The sequence below is a fragment of the Lithobates pipiens genome, unplaced genomic scaffold (assembly GCF_037356315.1).
Source record: "Lithobates pipiens isolate NorthernLeopardFrog02 unplaced genomic scaffold, aLitPip1_a1.2 Scaffold_8, whole genome shotgun sequence".
Taxonomy (NCBI): Eukaryota; Metazoa; Chordata; class Amphibia; order Anura; family Ranidae; genus Lithobates; species Lithobates pipiens.
In genome coordinates, this window is record NW_027507903.1 from 588,429,162 (window position 1) to 588,443,918 (window position 14,757).

Here is a 14,757-nt window from a genome sequence, read left to right on the forward strand (position 1 = left end):
ACGTACAACACGTACGACGGGACTAGAAAAAGGAAGTTCAATAGCCAGTAGCCAATAGCTGCCCATGCGTAATTTTTGGAACAGCATACAGACGAACAGTTTTCCCGGTAGGAATTGATTCTGTCGGAAAGATTTAAAACATGTTCTATTTCTAAGTCCGTCAGAATTTTCGAAAAAAAAAAATCCGATGAGGCCCACACACGATCGGAACATACGATGAAAAGATTCCGTCTGACTTTTTCAGCCGGAAAGTCCGACCATGTGTACACGGCATTAGAGGTTCAACTTCCAGCAGGACAACAACCCTAAACATACAGCCAGAGCTACAATGGAATGGTTTAGATCAAAGCATATTCAGGTGTTAGAATGGCCCAGTCAAAGTCCAGACCTAAATCCAATTGGGAATCTGTGGCAAGACTTGACAATTGCTGTTCACGGACGCTCTCCATCCAATCTGACAGAGCTTGAGCTATTTTGCAAAGAAGAATGGGCAACAATTTCACTCTTTTGTAGTGAAAGGTGGTTCTACAAAGTATTGACTCAGGGGGGCTGAATACAAATGCACACCACACTTTTCACATATTTAGTTGTAAAAAATTTGGAAAACCATTTATCGTTTTCCTTCCACTTCACAATTATGTGCCGCTTTGTGTTGGTCTATTACATAAAATCTCAATATTTACGTTTTTGGTTGTAACATGACAAAATTTGGAAAATTTCAAGGGGTATGAATACTTTTTGAAAGCACTTTATCCACAAAGAAAATAAAATAAATAGAACACAAGACCTTGTGTGCAGAAAAATGGCAGTGGGTGCTCTGGACTGATATATCAAAATTTAAAATAAATTTGGCTGTAACAGAAGGCACTTTGTTTGCCAATGGCCTGGAGATCGGTACAAGGATGAGTGGCTGCAGGCAACAGTAAAGGATGGCAGAGGTTCTGTACAGATAGTTGAAGATTTGGTTAGAATGAATGGTATCCTCAATGCTTAATAAAGTACAGGCAGAACCTTAGACATCATACAATGCCATCGGGGAGGCATCTGATCAGTCGCAAATTCATTCTGCAGCAGGACAACGACCAAAACATGCAGCCAAAGTCATAAAGAACTATCATCAGGGAAAAGAAGAACAAGTGGTGCAGGGGTCAAGTCCTGGAAAAAAAAGTGTGGGAACTCACCCAAGATTCCCCCACTCACACTGCAAAAAAGTACCTAAAAATGGACGTATTCTGTGTTTTTTCGTACACAGTGGATGGTGACAACACTTGGATGAATTGGATGTCTTCCATTTTTTCGTGCACAAAGCACTTGTCTTTATTAACTATCTATTATCCATGATTGGACATTATTGAGTGAATGGTGACAACACTTTGGATGAATTGGATGTTTCCTGTTTATTTGCACAAGCGCGTTATATATTATTTTTTGTCACTTTTTGATTAGACATTCATTTTTATGTACTTATTAATACTTTGATGCACCTTTGCACTTTTGGAAATTTCTTTGCACAGTTATATGCAAGATCATATTATATGAAGTTCTTCAGATTTTTTGCACTTTTGAACGTTGCACTTTATATTTATTACTATTTACACTTAATATGCGCCACATTATTTGTCTTTGTCCAAAAATTTACTTCATTTACGTTTTTTCAGACCAAAACGCAACGAGTTTGCATCCAGATCTGCTTTGGATGTGGGCGGATATAGGTCCATTTATATCTGGCTGCCCAAAGGGATTACATGGGTCCATTTTCCCTTCATCACAACAAAGGAAAAAGGGAACAAATTGGAAATGGACATGGATATACATTTTCATTCTGATCCAACTGTGTCTATGTGAAAGGGGTCTAAAAATATGTGCCATCATTGCCATTCAAAAGACAGGAAAATGGCGAATTAAAAATATTAATTTAGGTAATAAATTAATTATGTCCTAAAGAGCAACTCCAGTCAGCAAGTGAAGTTATACAGTGATCTGTACAAATATAACCTATTTCGATTGATTTAAATACATATACCATAGCATTCTGTGTGTGATCATTCTAGTTGTAATGATAATATAATATTAACTAAGTAGACAAAACTATTTATTATTGTGTTTAAAGTAGAACTAACAGCAAAGCGTTTTTGCTTTCATTTTAGATAGATTAGGGGAGGGTTATAACCCCTGTCAGGTTTTTTTTTCCCATCGGTGTCCCATTGCAGAGATTTTCCTTCGCTTACTGGCTCATACCCAAAACAGGAAGTGAAAGGAAATCCCTTCAAAGTAAGGGAACCACCAGATCTAGTGACCCCATTGGAAGATTTCGCCTCTATTCCCAAAAAATTTCTTTCACTTTCGATAATAAAGGTAAACAAATAGAGACGACAGCACAGACGGCAAAAAAAAACAAAAAAAAAAAAAAACAGACAGGTCTTCCAATTCCTTTCCACTCTATCCAAAATTAATAAAAGCTTTGCCTTTAGTTAGACATTAGTTAAGCGAATTCAACAGCACCACCTGCTGTCGGAAGTACAGAATGCACTACACACATCAGAGTCGTACAGTAATTGCTTATCATTTTGCTGCCCTATGCGCCACTAAATTGTCACCTATTTTATCCAGTTTACAAGTGGCTGGTATGTCAAGCCATCACGAGAGAGTGTAAAAAAGTAAAAAGTGGACAGATTGGTTAAAATATTGGTGCAATATGGGAAAGTGGAACAAAAAAAAATAACTGATTTTGCCAGGTTTTGTTTGGGGTAAATTATCAGTGAAAACTTAATTCTTTTAAAATTGCCAAGTTCTATAAAAAAAAGATAGATACTGGTGACCAGGGGTCAAGTCCTGGGGAAAAAAGTGTGGGAACTCTCACCCAAGATCCACTCTCGTCAGAAAAAGCTCTGATGGTTTTCCCGATGGAATTCCGACAGAATTCGGCTCAAGCTGTCTTGCCTACACACGGTCACACCAAATTCCGATCGTTTAGAACGTGGTGAAATACAACACGTACAACGGGACTAGAAAAAGGAAGTTCAATAGCCAGTAGCCAATAGCTTCTGTCTTGTAGTTGAATCTGAGCATGCGTGATTTTTGGCATGTTGGAATTGCATACACAGGATCGGAATTTCCGATAGAACGTTTTTCCATCTGGAAAATTGAGAACATGCTATCAATTTTTGGCTGGCGGAAATTCGGTCAGCTAAATTCCGGGAGCATACACGCGGTCGCATTTTCCGATGAAAAGCTCTCATTTGTCTTTTTCTGGCCGGAATTCCGATCGTGTGTACGCGGCATTAGACTCAATGCTGGGAATCTTGCATAAGCCCAGATGTAAATGGTTCTCTTTAGGCAATCCTGTAAGTGTGCTTTCACGCTGTTATATTTTATAATAAAAAAAACGACATATGATGTTAGCTCACCTTCCTCTCGGGCATAGGCTTCAGTAGAAAAGATCTTGGTATAGCAGTCGTTATACAGGGCATGGATGGAAATGTGGTAGAGGACTCCGGATGAGAATTTACCTGTAGAGTGAAATAAATGAATTTACTGATGATATATGAAAGGAAATGATGAGAACGTATCACAAAAATATATCAGATGTGGGGCATGGGGCCTCTATAAGGACACAGCTTGTCATGATCTGTCCGGTGGATGTCCTCGTCAGATGGAGTTTGCTGGTGTATGGCCTCCTTTAGTTTAATCCAATCAGTGATTCACAAATGTTTGATCTACCTGAAGATTTGCTTAGAGATCTATGATCTGATATGCTGGGAATCTCCCAGTTCTGAAATCCGGGCAATCAGGAGACAAGAATTGGATTATCCATGTCTGAGTATACAGTATGTGTGCAAAAGCATACCAAAGCATCGGCCCATTCATAGATTAAATCAATCTGATTATTTTTGGTTTGAATGTTCTCTTGTCCTTTTCTGCTGTGTCTTGACCTGGGGGTGTTAGGGCTCAAAAGGGATCGAAGCAACCTTTACAATGAAAGTTGAATGACTCCAGGATAAATGCAAAGGTTTTTACAAGGCCAAATGAAGGGAAAATTGAAAGAAAGGTAATAGAAAGAAAAAAGATTTGATGGGGAAGAGACGGCAAAGCAATGGGAAGAAAAGAAAAAGAAATGAAGGGAAAGGAAAGGGAAAGAGAAGGGAGAGGAAAGGGGAAATGGAAGAAAAATAAAAAAATTGCAAGGGAAAGTGGGAAAAGAAAACAAATGATTGGAAGACAGAGGGAAAGGGGAACTAAAAAGAAAAGGAAAATGAAAGGAAATTAAATGGGAAATTAAAGGGAAAGAGGGGAAGAGAAGGGAAATGAAAAGGCAAAAGAAGAACAAAGAAAGGAAATGGGTAATAAAAGAAAAAGAAAGGGAAAGAGGGAAGAGAAAGTGAAATGAGAAGAGAAAGGGAAATGGGAAGAGAAAGGGAAAGAAAGCAGAAGAAAAAGGAAGGAGAAAGGGAAAGGAAAGGAAGTGGGAAATGAAAGAAAAATAAATGAAGGGGAAGAGAAAGGCAAAATTGGAAAGGAAATGAAGTGGAAGATGAGGGAAAGGGGAAGGAAAAAGGAATGAGAAAAGAAAAAGGGAAATGAAAGGAAAAGAAAAGGGAAATTAAATGGGTAATTAAAGAAAAAAGGGAAAGGGAAAATGAGAAGGAAAAGGAATAGAAATACAAATGAATGGAATTGGAAAGGAAAGAAAAGGAAAAGAAAAGAAATGAAAAGGAAAGAAAAGAAAACAAAAAAGGAAATTAAGAGGTAGGGAAACGTAAAGGAAAGGGAAATAGAAAGAAGGGAGGAAAGGAAAGGCAAATAGAAAGAAGAGAGGAAAGGAAAGGGAAAAAGAAAAGGGAGGAAAGGAAAGGGAAGACTAGGAAAGGTAGGAAGGAAGGTTGAAATCTCTTGAGTCTGACTGAACAACTAAACTATTTGAACATGGCAAATAATAATTTGGACATGGAAATTTAGGGCAAATGTCAGTGTTTGTGCAGTGGTCAGACCATTGATCGAAGAGCATCAAGATCTGTATTAACCTTTACCTGGTAGTACTAATGTCTGACTTCTGGTCCAGTTCATCTCTGAAATCTCACTTTTGGTCCAGTTCATCTCTGACATCTGACTTCTGGTCCAGTTCATCTCTGAGCTGTTGTCTTTTCTCCACTCCACCACGTAATTTACAGGAAAGCCATAATTCATCAACTCTTTCCACCAGACTACGATATGTCCTGAGGGGTCACCCCAGGCTTTGGCATCAAAATTGTCCATGTCTGTAGCCACTGTAAGGATACGTCAAAGTAATAGCAGTTAGGCTGGATGGAATTCAAATGTTAAATATTTTTTACGATGGGATATTATCAGGTTACCTGAACACAGGGGGATAACACAGCCGTGTGGTCCATGTCCCTTGGAATTCCTGGCACTGACACACACATGAGTAGACTGAGCAGGCAATGATATGTTACAACATGGCTCCTCAATGGATTGAGGTGTATCGTTATTGTTGTAGATCACATTGTAACTGAGGATTTTACCTCTGGCAGAGTGATGGCTCAATGGCTGCAAACACACACAGAATAAACAGCTATCAATATAAATTATATTTTAGTTCACTTATAAACTGGAACACAAGGCAGCAAACAAAATCCATCAGTGGAATGCTAAAGCTGAAAATACTGCACATCCATAGCAAAGCCAGACAATCCACAGTATCTATTGCAGACAGATTTAGAAAGCCTCCCATAGGGCTTCTGGATGACACTGAAGTCTATCAAAGCGATCCCTGCAGTTTCTTCCTCAAACACCCCTTGTAAGTGTATACAGCTCAGGGAGAGGGTAGTTGGACTACTACAAGGATTCTGCTACAATGTCAGCCAGATAAACAAGACAAATCCTAAGATAAATCATAGTCATGAATAGACTTTGATCTATAGAAATTATTAAATGAAGAATGTTCAAGTTTGATTGGACTGTCCAACCTTTTTACCTGTATACCTTTTTACGGTAAACTTGATACAAACATTAGTAACGGACATCTTCATTAAAAATGATCAAAGCAACTGATCCAAATATAAGAGGCTGAAATATAGTTAAATCTGAACCTTTCCTGTAAAAGTCAAGCATACCCCCACCCTTACCATCAATCAAGCCTTTTTGTTGGTCCTTTAATAGGATGGGTAGCATTATTGGCCTATAGAGACATGTGTAAGGGAACCCAGGCAATCTCAGTTTCATAGGGAAAGCTAAGCTATTGATATAATTTCAGATACCTGTATATACTGATCAACTGAACATACATTTATTTCTGCTTATGACATTTTTCACCATATAATTGTCTGGGCCTACTGAAGCCATCCAGTTCAGAGGAGCACTGCCTTTGCCTTGGTCAACATCACAAGAAACATCTCCTGCATTCCTGTTTTAAGACTGGTTTTGCTGACATCCCTTCTGGCTCCAGATCCTGCTTGGTGTTCCACTACTTTGATCCCTGACTTCTGGCTTGACTGAATATCCGTTCCGGTTACTGAACTTTGGCAATGTTTTGACTACGTTTATTCTTTTTACTTTTATTATTAAACAAGTGCGATTTAACAGTACTTCTGTCTCGGTCTGGTTTCTGACAATAATCAATTTAAATTGCCCCGGTATGTTATAGTTTTACCATAGGCAGACATTATTTTACTGTTCTGCCTATATACAATCCTGGCAGAACAAGATCTTTTACTAGAACTGGAAATCATCCTAATATTAGCTAAATTCTAATTGTTGATTTTATGACATGAGGTGTTATAAACCTCCTACCTGTTATTATTTCTGCTCACGGCTAGGTCTACCTGTTTCTAGTGCTGGACCTACAAACCTCCCAAGCAGTCGTACCTTCCATGTCACATGCAGAGAGCTTTCCCAGTGAAAATTCCTCCAAACATCTGGTGCCCCAACAGGTACTACAGGGGAACAAAAAGTGTACGGAAAACAAGAATAAGAATCCATAAATTATAAATTGATAAAAAAATTTTAAAAATCTAAAAGACCCGAATCATAGGCATGCGCACGGGGTGTACCGGTGTGCCTGGGCACACCCTAGTCACCCAGTGAAGCGCAGGTTTCCCCTTCTGCCTAGCACACAAAAGGTGGAGATGGGAGAGGAGGATGAAAGGGATGGTAATAGGACAGAGTTGAGGACACAAGAAGTAGAGATAGAAGATGAGTACAGAAGAGACTTGTGGAACAGACTGAGGGACACAAGTAGTGGGGATAGGAGAGGAGAACCAGAGGAAGGGTAATGAACAGACTGAAGGATGCAAGGAGGTGGAGATAGGAGAGGAGAACCAGATTGGGGATGATAGGATAGGGTTGAGAACAATAGAGGTGGAATATCAGTATGGGAGAGACTAATGGGATGGACTGAGGGACACAAGAGGTGGAGAAGGGAGAGAAGGACAAGAAAGACTGGAACAGTGTGGAGGACACAAGAGATGGGGAAGGAAGGACCCGACAGGAGACAGGGTAATGGAAAAGACCAAGGGAAACAATAGATTGGTATTAGTGAGGACAGCAGAAAGGGTAATGGAATAGAGTAAAGGTCACAAGCAATTAAAATGTGGAGAAGAATGGGGAAGGAGGTAACAGGATAGAGTGGAAGACACAAGAGATAGAAATTAGGGAGGTGGACAAGACAGAGTGTAACAGGATAGAGGAAAAAATGGAGATAATGAGGAGTACAGGAGAGAGGGTAATGGGAACATGTGTAGGACACAATAAATGGAGATTAGGGAGGAGGACAGGAGAAAGTGTAATGGGATAGGTTGTAGAACACAAGACATGAAGATGTGAAGAAGGGCAGGAAAGAGGTGATATGATAGAGTGGAGGACACAAGAGATTGAATTGAATGCAAAGAATAGTGATCCAGAAGAACAACAGATGGAGTAATGAAATGAAGAGAAGGAAACAAAAGACAGTTACTGTATAGGCGAGAGGAAGTCATGTAGTCAGTAGAGCACATAGATGTAGATGGGAAGAAAAAAACAGGAGAACAGATGTGGATGTTACATAGTTAGTAAGGTTGACTAAAGACACCAGTCCAACCTGAGTGAGTGTCTACAATTGCCCCTATCCCTGTATGTTGCACACTCACATCAGTCCCTACCCTCAAGGAGCCCACAATCCAAGGTCCCCATTCATATACTAGGGCCAATTTTGGACAGAAGCCAATTAACCTACCTGCATGTCTTTGGAGTGTGGGAGGAAACCAGAGTACTTAGAGGAAACCCACACAGGCACAGGGAGAACATGCAAATTCCAGGCAGGTAGTGTCATGGTTGGGATTCAAACCAGTAACCCTTCTTTCTGCTAGGGGAGAGTGCTAACCACTACACCACTGCGCCACCCTAATGTGGATGGATGGATGTGAAGAGTGTGAGAGGAGCACATAGGGTGTACTAACAGCATCTGTCTAAAGGTGAAGGAGGTTAGAAAGGGCCAATTCTATCACAGTCGTCCCTGTACCACATGTACCCCTAAACACACCGCGATGCTCCAGTTTTCTAAATGTGAGTAAAGACAAGAGAAATCCAGGGTATCTACAGTGTGCTGACACACTGTTTTTATACATATCTATAAAATTGCATTTAAACACTCCCAAAACACCAATTAATGAACTTGATGTGTCTAACAAAGTCAATATAAATCATTTTCAAGGTACAAAGCACATTTTCTGAATGAAATCTTGGTGACTGTATATCTAGTGCAATACATTATGCAGAAAATACATGTCAATAAGTTGGAAAATTGCAGGGAGAGAATGCCATCAGGCACACTACATGCGTAAAAACGCCCAGGTATTATCTGCTAGGATGGTCTTAAGTGGTCAATCCAAGTTCTTTACCTTCTTCTGGAGTGGTGAACACATAACTTTCACTCCACAGACCTCTGTTTTTCTGCCGCTCATCTGGAATGTATCGGATCTGAAATTCATAGTCTGTGCCCGGCTCTCGGTCTGTCATCTCATAGGAATTGGGTTGCAGGTCACTACTGTCCACCTAAACATTGTTAGGAGAGATGGCTTGAAATCAGAACAATATTCTGCATATTGTAATGATATACATTAAAAACCTCATAAGAAGGGGCCCTGCTACATGAAAACTCTATATATACTATAAGGCCAAAGGTTTGTGGCCATTAGACCATCTTTACAGGAGCCTGTTGGACATCCCATTCCACAATCATCTGCATTAGTATGGAACTGGTCCCACCTTTACCACTATAAAAGCCTCCACTCCTCTGGGAAGGCTTTCCACAAGATTTTGGAGTGCGTCTGCGGGAATTTTTTGCCCATTTAGCCAAAAGAGCATTTGTGAGGTCAGGTACTTATGTTGGATGAGAAGACCTGGGCTTGCAATAGGTGTTCCAACTTATGACAAAGCTGTTCAGTAGAGTTGAGTTCAGGACTTTGTGCAGAACCCTCGAGTTCCTCCACACCTAACTTACCCTGTTTCCCCTAAAATAAGACCTAGCGTGATTGTCGGTGTTGGCTGCAATATAAGCCCTACCACCCAAATAAGCCCTACTCTGTTTCCTCAAAAATAAGCCCTACCCTGAAAAGAAGACCTACAAGGACTTTAACTAGGGCTTATTTGGGGGTAGGGCTTTTATTGCAGCTATCACCGACAATCACACTAGGTCTTATTTTAGGGGAAACAGGGTATTACACCATGTCTTCATGGAGCTGGCTTTTGTACACAAGAGCATAATCAGGCCTGATCAGAAAAGGCCTTCCCCCAAACTGTTATCACAAGGTTGGAAGCACACAGTTGTTCAAAATGTCATTGTATGCTATTGCATTAGCAGTATCCTTCACTGAAAACATTTAAACTTAATCATTTGAAGGGCCATTCAAATACCTTTGGCTATAAAGCTTATGCCGCGTACACACGACCAGACTTATGTCCGACAGACTTTCGAAGGAGTTCTGCCGGAGTTCTGACAGAGTTCTGACGGACTTTCCGAATGAGCGGACTTGGCCACACACAATTACACTAAACTCCGACGGATTTGAACGTGATGACGTACGACTGGACTCGAATCAGGAAGTTCATAGCCAGTAGCCAATAGCTGCCCTAGCGTCGGTTTTAGTCCATCGGAATAGCATACACACGAGCGAATTTTTCGGTAGGAACTGGGTCCGGCAGAGTTCTGGTGGAAAAATTTGAAGCATGTTCCATTTCTAAAGTCTGTCAGACTTTTGCGAATCAGAAGTCCGTTGCAGCCCACACACGATCGAATAGTCTGCCGGAATCATTCCGTCAGACTTTGGATGTTGAAAAGTCCGCTCGTGTGTATGGGGCTTTAGACGACATAAGACAGCATGCAAAGATTCAGGATCATTAGTTTCATATCTAGACCATATCTGTAAAAAAATATACTTCTTTATGGGACCCTTCACACCTATGTGCATATTTTGCACGCACAAGGGTGCGCATTGTCTGTCGTGATGCCATGCATTTCATTGCCAATTCATTTTAAAGGAGTCTTCAGTGTGCGTCTGGGGCAAAAAAAGCATCCATCTCACTTGCTGAGGGAGGGGTACATTTGTTTAATTAATGTATGTCCATTGGAATCCAATGAAAATGAATGGCAACCCACTACAGCAAGCTGTGATGCCACACGTAAACTACTTGCCATCCGTGCCAATTTTGGCACTTCCTTTTCTACATGTAAAAAAATACTTTTTTTTGCTAGAAAATGACTTAGAACCCCCAAACATTATCAATATTTGTTAGCAGAGACTCTATAGAATAAAATGGTGGGTGTTGCAATTTTTTAAGTCACAAAATATTTGCGCAGTGGTTTTTCAAACACAATTTTTTGGGGAAAAACAAAAAACAAAAAAAAAAACAAAACAGTTAGCCTAATTTTGTGGTAAAGGCAGGTGTCCCAATACTTTTGACAATATAGTGTATCTATGAAAAATGTAAAAAAAAAATCCCCGGTAGACAAGTGGTTAAATTGTTGTTGTTAAACAAGATCAACAAATTGTTGCAAACCTGAACCACAAAGCATGGTTCAATATTTGTTCAGCTGCCTGTCTCAAATATTGTCAGTTTTGCCATACTCCTACCGTAATCCAGTCACTGGCTCCCAGGGTGCGATACCTCAATTCTACCCTTGGAGGGTTGGAGAAATCTATTATGTCTTGCCATGTAATTTCCACAATCAGCATGTCCTCTTCTTCATAGTTAGTTGAATTGAGGATTGGAGCCCCAATGAACACTGACAAATAAAGAGGGACTGTTAAAAGGTTGGAACAAAATCATAATAAATTACATTTTGAAAAGAATAATTTTTTTTTTAAAACTTATGTCGGAAATAAGTTGTTTTATTGGGCAGGTATTTTCCTATAGTCAGCTATGTATGTATAGGTCCGTTCAGTCATATCCAACCTTTGGTGACTATGGGCCGGCTCTTTGAGGACCATGTCTGATATACTTGAAAGTCTTCTTCCTTAGACCCCTTTCACACTGGGGCGTTTTTCAGGTGCTTTAGCGTTATAAAAAACGCCTGCAAAGCGCTTGAAAGAAGCTGCAACTGCAATCCCAATGTAAAAGCCCGAGTGCTTTCACACTGGGGCGTTTTTCAGACACTTTAGTGTTAAAAAAAGCACCTGAAAGAAGCCGCAACTGCAATCCCAATGTAAAAGCCCGAGTGCTTTCACACTTTCGCGCTTGCAGGGCGTCAAATAAATTCCTGCAAGCAGCTTCTTTGCAGCGCTTTTGGAGCGGTGAATACACCACTCCTAAAGTGCCCCTTCCCATTGAACTCAATGGAAAGTGCCTGAAAAAAGCCTGAAAAGCGCCTGAAAACCGCTTTTGGCAGCCGCATTTTGTGGGCGCTTTTAACCCTTTATTTGGCCACTAGCAGGGGTTAGACCCCTTTCACACCAGGGCGTTTTGCAGGCGCTATAGCGTTAGAAATAGCGCCTGCAATCCGCCCTAAAAAAGCTGCACCATTGTCTGTAGTGTGAAAGCCCGAGGGCTTTCACATTACAGCGGTGCGCTGGCAGGACGTCAGGGAAAAGTCCTGCCAGCAGCTTCTTTGGAGCGGTGAAGGAGCGGTGTGTTTACCGCTCCTCCATCGCTGCTCCCCATTGAAATCAATGGGGCAGCGCTGTAATACCGCTGGCAAAACGCAGCTATTGAGGCATATTGCTGGCGGTTTTAACCCTTTCTCGGCCGCTAGCGGGGGGGTTAAAAGTGTCCCGCTAGCGTCCGAAATGCGCCGCAAATCCGGCTGTAAAACATCGCTAAAAATAGCAGCGTTTTACCGCCGAAGCTATGGGCGGTGTGGTGTGAAAGGGGTCTTAAAAGCGCCCCAATAGCGCTCGAAAAACACTGGTAAAGCGCTGCTAGTTTAAGCGGCGCTTTACGAGTGATTTTCGGGCGCTGACATTGTGAAAGGGCTCTTAAAGCACTTGGGCTTTCACATTGGGATTACAGATGAGGCTTCTTTCAAGCGCTTCACAGGCGCTTTTTTAACGCTAAAGCGCTTGAAAAACGCCTGAAAAACGCCCCAGTGTGAAAGGGGTCTTAGATTTTTTTTTTACAAGGTGGGGCACCGGGTCTTTCATTAACCCTTCCTAGTTGTTCAGCTTTGGACCAGCATGTAGAATGTGATAACACAAGTGCATGGCTAATTTAGACAGGAGCCAATTAACCTACCAGCATGTCTTTGAAGTGTGGTAGGAAACCCATGCAAACTCCATGCAGATTGTGTTCTGGATGAGATTCAAATCAAGGACCCCAATGCTGAAAGACGTGAGTGCTAACCACTAGGCCACTGTGCTGATAAGGAAGTACAGCCAGCCCTCATGTACTGGGCTGGCTGTACAGTTCAAAATGTGGGCCCATTTAGGGGGAACATGCCCACCAATCCCCAGACTCGTCCTTCCTGGGTGGAGAATGTACCCATGAAACAAAAGATGGTTCTCTTTGCATACAATATCATGCTGCCATACCGTTCTCACATCCATGGCAATAGGTGAAGTTCATGGTCTCCATCCAGGTTTCTCCATGTACGCTGAGCTGATAATTGTCATAGAGGGTTAGGTTTTTCCGGGGAATCAGCAGCCAGTTCTGACCAGGCGCTATGGTGTAATGTTGGGGAGAATCACGAGGACTGAAGAGAGACAAAACATGACATTAGGTAGAAGATAGAGAAAGGAGACAGAAAGAAGAAGAGAAGGTGGAGAAACAAGGAGAAAAAGACATATGATGCATATGAGCATAAAAGAAAGAGAGAGACACAATGGGGTGCATTAACAAAAAAATTGCAGAGCTATTAGTCCCACAAAACTGCATGTACATTCATTCTATGTGAAAAGGCACAATTAAGAGTTATTGGCTTTTCTCACCAGGTTGGATGTTCTCTATTCTTAAGAATCAGGGGAATTCCACATCTCGACCACTAGATGGAGCTGAGTATTATATTTTTTGTAAGATCCCTAGCTCCATCTAGTGACCACAATGTGGTATGTTCCTGAATTCATGTTTTTCTTATGAACGAAGAACATCCAACTTAGAGACAAAATAGCCTGGTAACATTCAATTTTGCCAGATTCACACAGAACAAATGTACATGACGTACATGACGTTTCACAGGACAAATAGCTCTGCAATTTTTTTTTTTAACTACTTAAATACAGGGCATTTTCCACACCTTCCTGCCTAGGCCAATTTTCAGCTTTCAGAGCTGTCACACTTCGAATGACAATTTTGTGGTCATGCAACACTGCACCCAAATTATATTTTTATTTTTTTGTTCACACAAATAGATCTTTTTATTTAATCACAACTAGGTTTTTTTTTATTTGTTTGCTAAATTAATGAAAAAAGTCAAAAAAGTTTGAAAAAAAATGTTTCTGTTAAAAAAGATAAATAATCTTTCTTCATAAATTTAGGCCAAAATGTATTCTGCTACATTTCTTTGGTAAAAATAAAGCAAATCATATTATTTCATCTTGGTGAAAGTCATAGAGTCCATAAACGATGGCATATATCTGACAAATGTCCCCCAAATGACCCCCCCCCTTTTTTGGGGAAAAGTAGACAGTCCAAGGTATTTAATAAAAGGCATGTTGAGTTTTTGGAATTCGTTTTTTTGTCACAATTTTTTGGACAATGAAAAAATAAAAAAATATATTTTTTAAATACTGTCACCAGTGCAGTACAGCATCATCATATGATTAGTGTGCTGATAATCAGGGACGCTGACTGGCGACAATATGTAAAAATCGAATTTATTTTATTTTTTTAGGAATTTTTTTACATATTGGGCCCAGAGCAATAGTGTGTTACCATACTAATACTCTGGGGAAGTGATCAGGATTTTTTTTTTTCATTACACTTTATGATTGCTTATAACAGTGATATTCACTGTTATAAGCAACCATTTTTTTTCCAAATGAAATTGATTCAGTGTGTATTGTTTTGATTAGCTGTTATTAGCCACAGTTAATCACATAGTACAGATGGGCTGTGATTGGCCCTGTCTGGGCCATGTGATCACTGTGACCAATCACAGCGAGGAACACAGTAGTACACAATAAATGGCATGAAAGGAAGCTATCTATTGCATACAATTGTCATGTAATCTGCTGTCATTGGTCACAGTGGGGGGGGGGGGGGGGTAGTGGGTGGAAACCAGGGGTGGACTGACAACTCACAGGGCCCCCGGGCAATAGGAGTTCATGGGGCCCCCGGGCAATAGGAGAAGATTAT

General features: G+C 40.7%; 1 protein-coding gene across 1 annotated transcript in view; it reads right to left on the reverse strand.

Annotated features, from left to right (window-relative positions):
* The window catches only part of IL27RA (interleukin 27 receptor subunit alpha), a 91,976-nt gene that overhangs the window by 37,729 nt on the left and 39,490 nt on the right, over positions 1 to 14,757 (reverse strand). The window contains exons 4-10 of the mRNA XM_077470440.1: positions 12,996 to 13,156; positions 11,103 to 11,254; positions 8,871 to 9,024; positions 6,862 to 6,929; positions 5,352 to 5,544; positions 5,028 to 5,264; positions 3,408 to 3,509 (exon numbers count right to left, since the gene is read on the reverse strand). Of these exons, the coding sequence (XP_077326566.1) occupies positions 3,408 to 3,509; positions 5,028 to 5,264; positions 5,352 to 5,544; positions 6,862 to 6,929; positions 8,871 to 9,024; positions 11,103 to 11,254; positions 12,996 to 13,156 (1,067 nt within the window). The remainder of the gene's footprint in view (positions 1 to 3,407; positions 3,510 to 5,027; positions 5,265 to 5,351; positions 5,545 to 6,861; positions 6,930 to 8,870; positions 9,025 to 11,102; positions 11,255 to 12,995; positions 13,157 to 14,757) is intronic.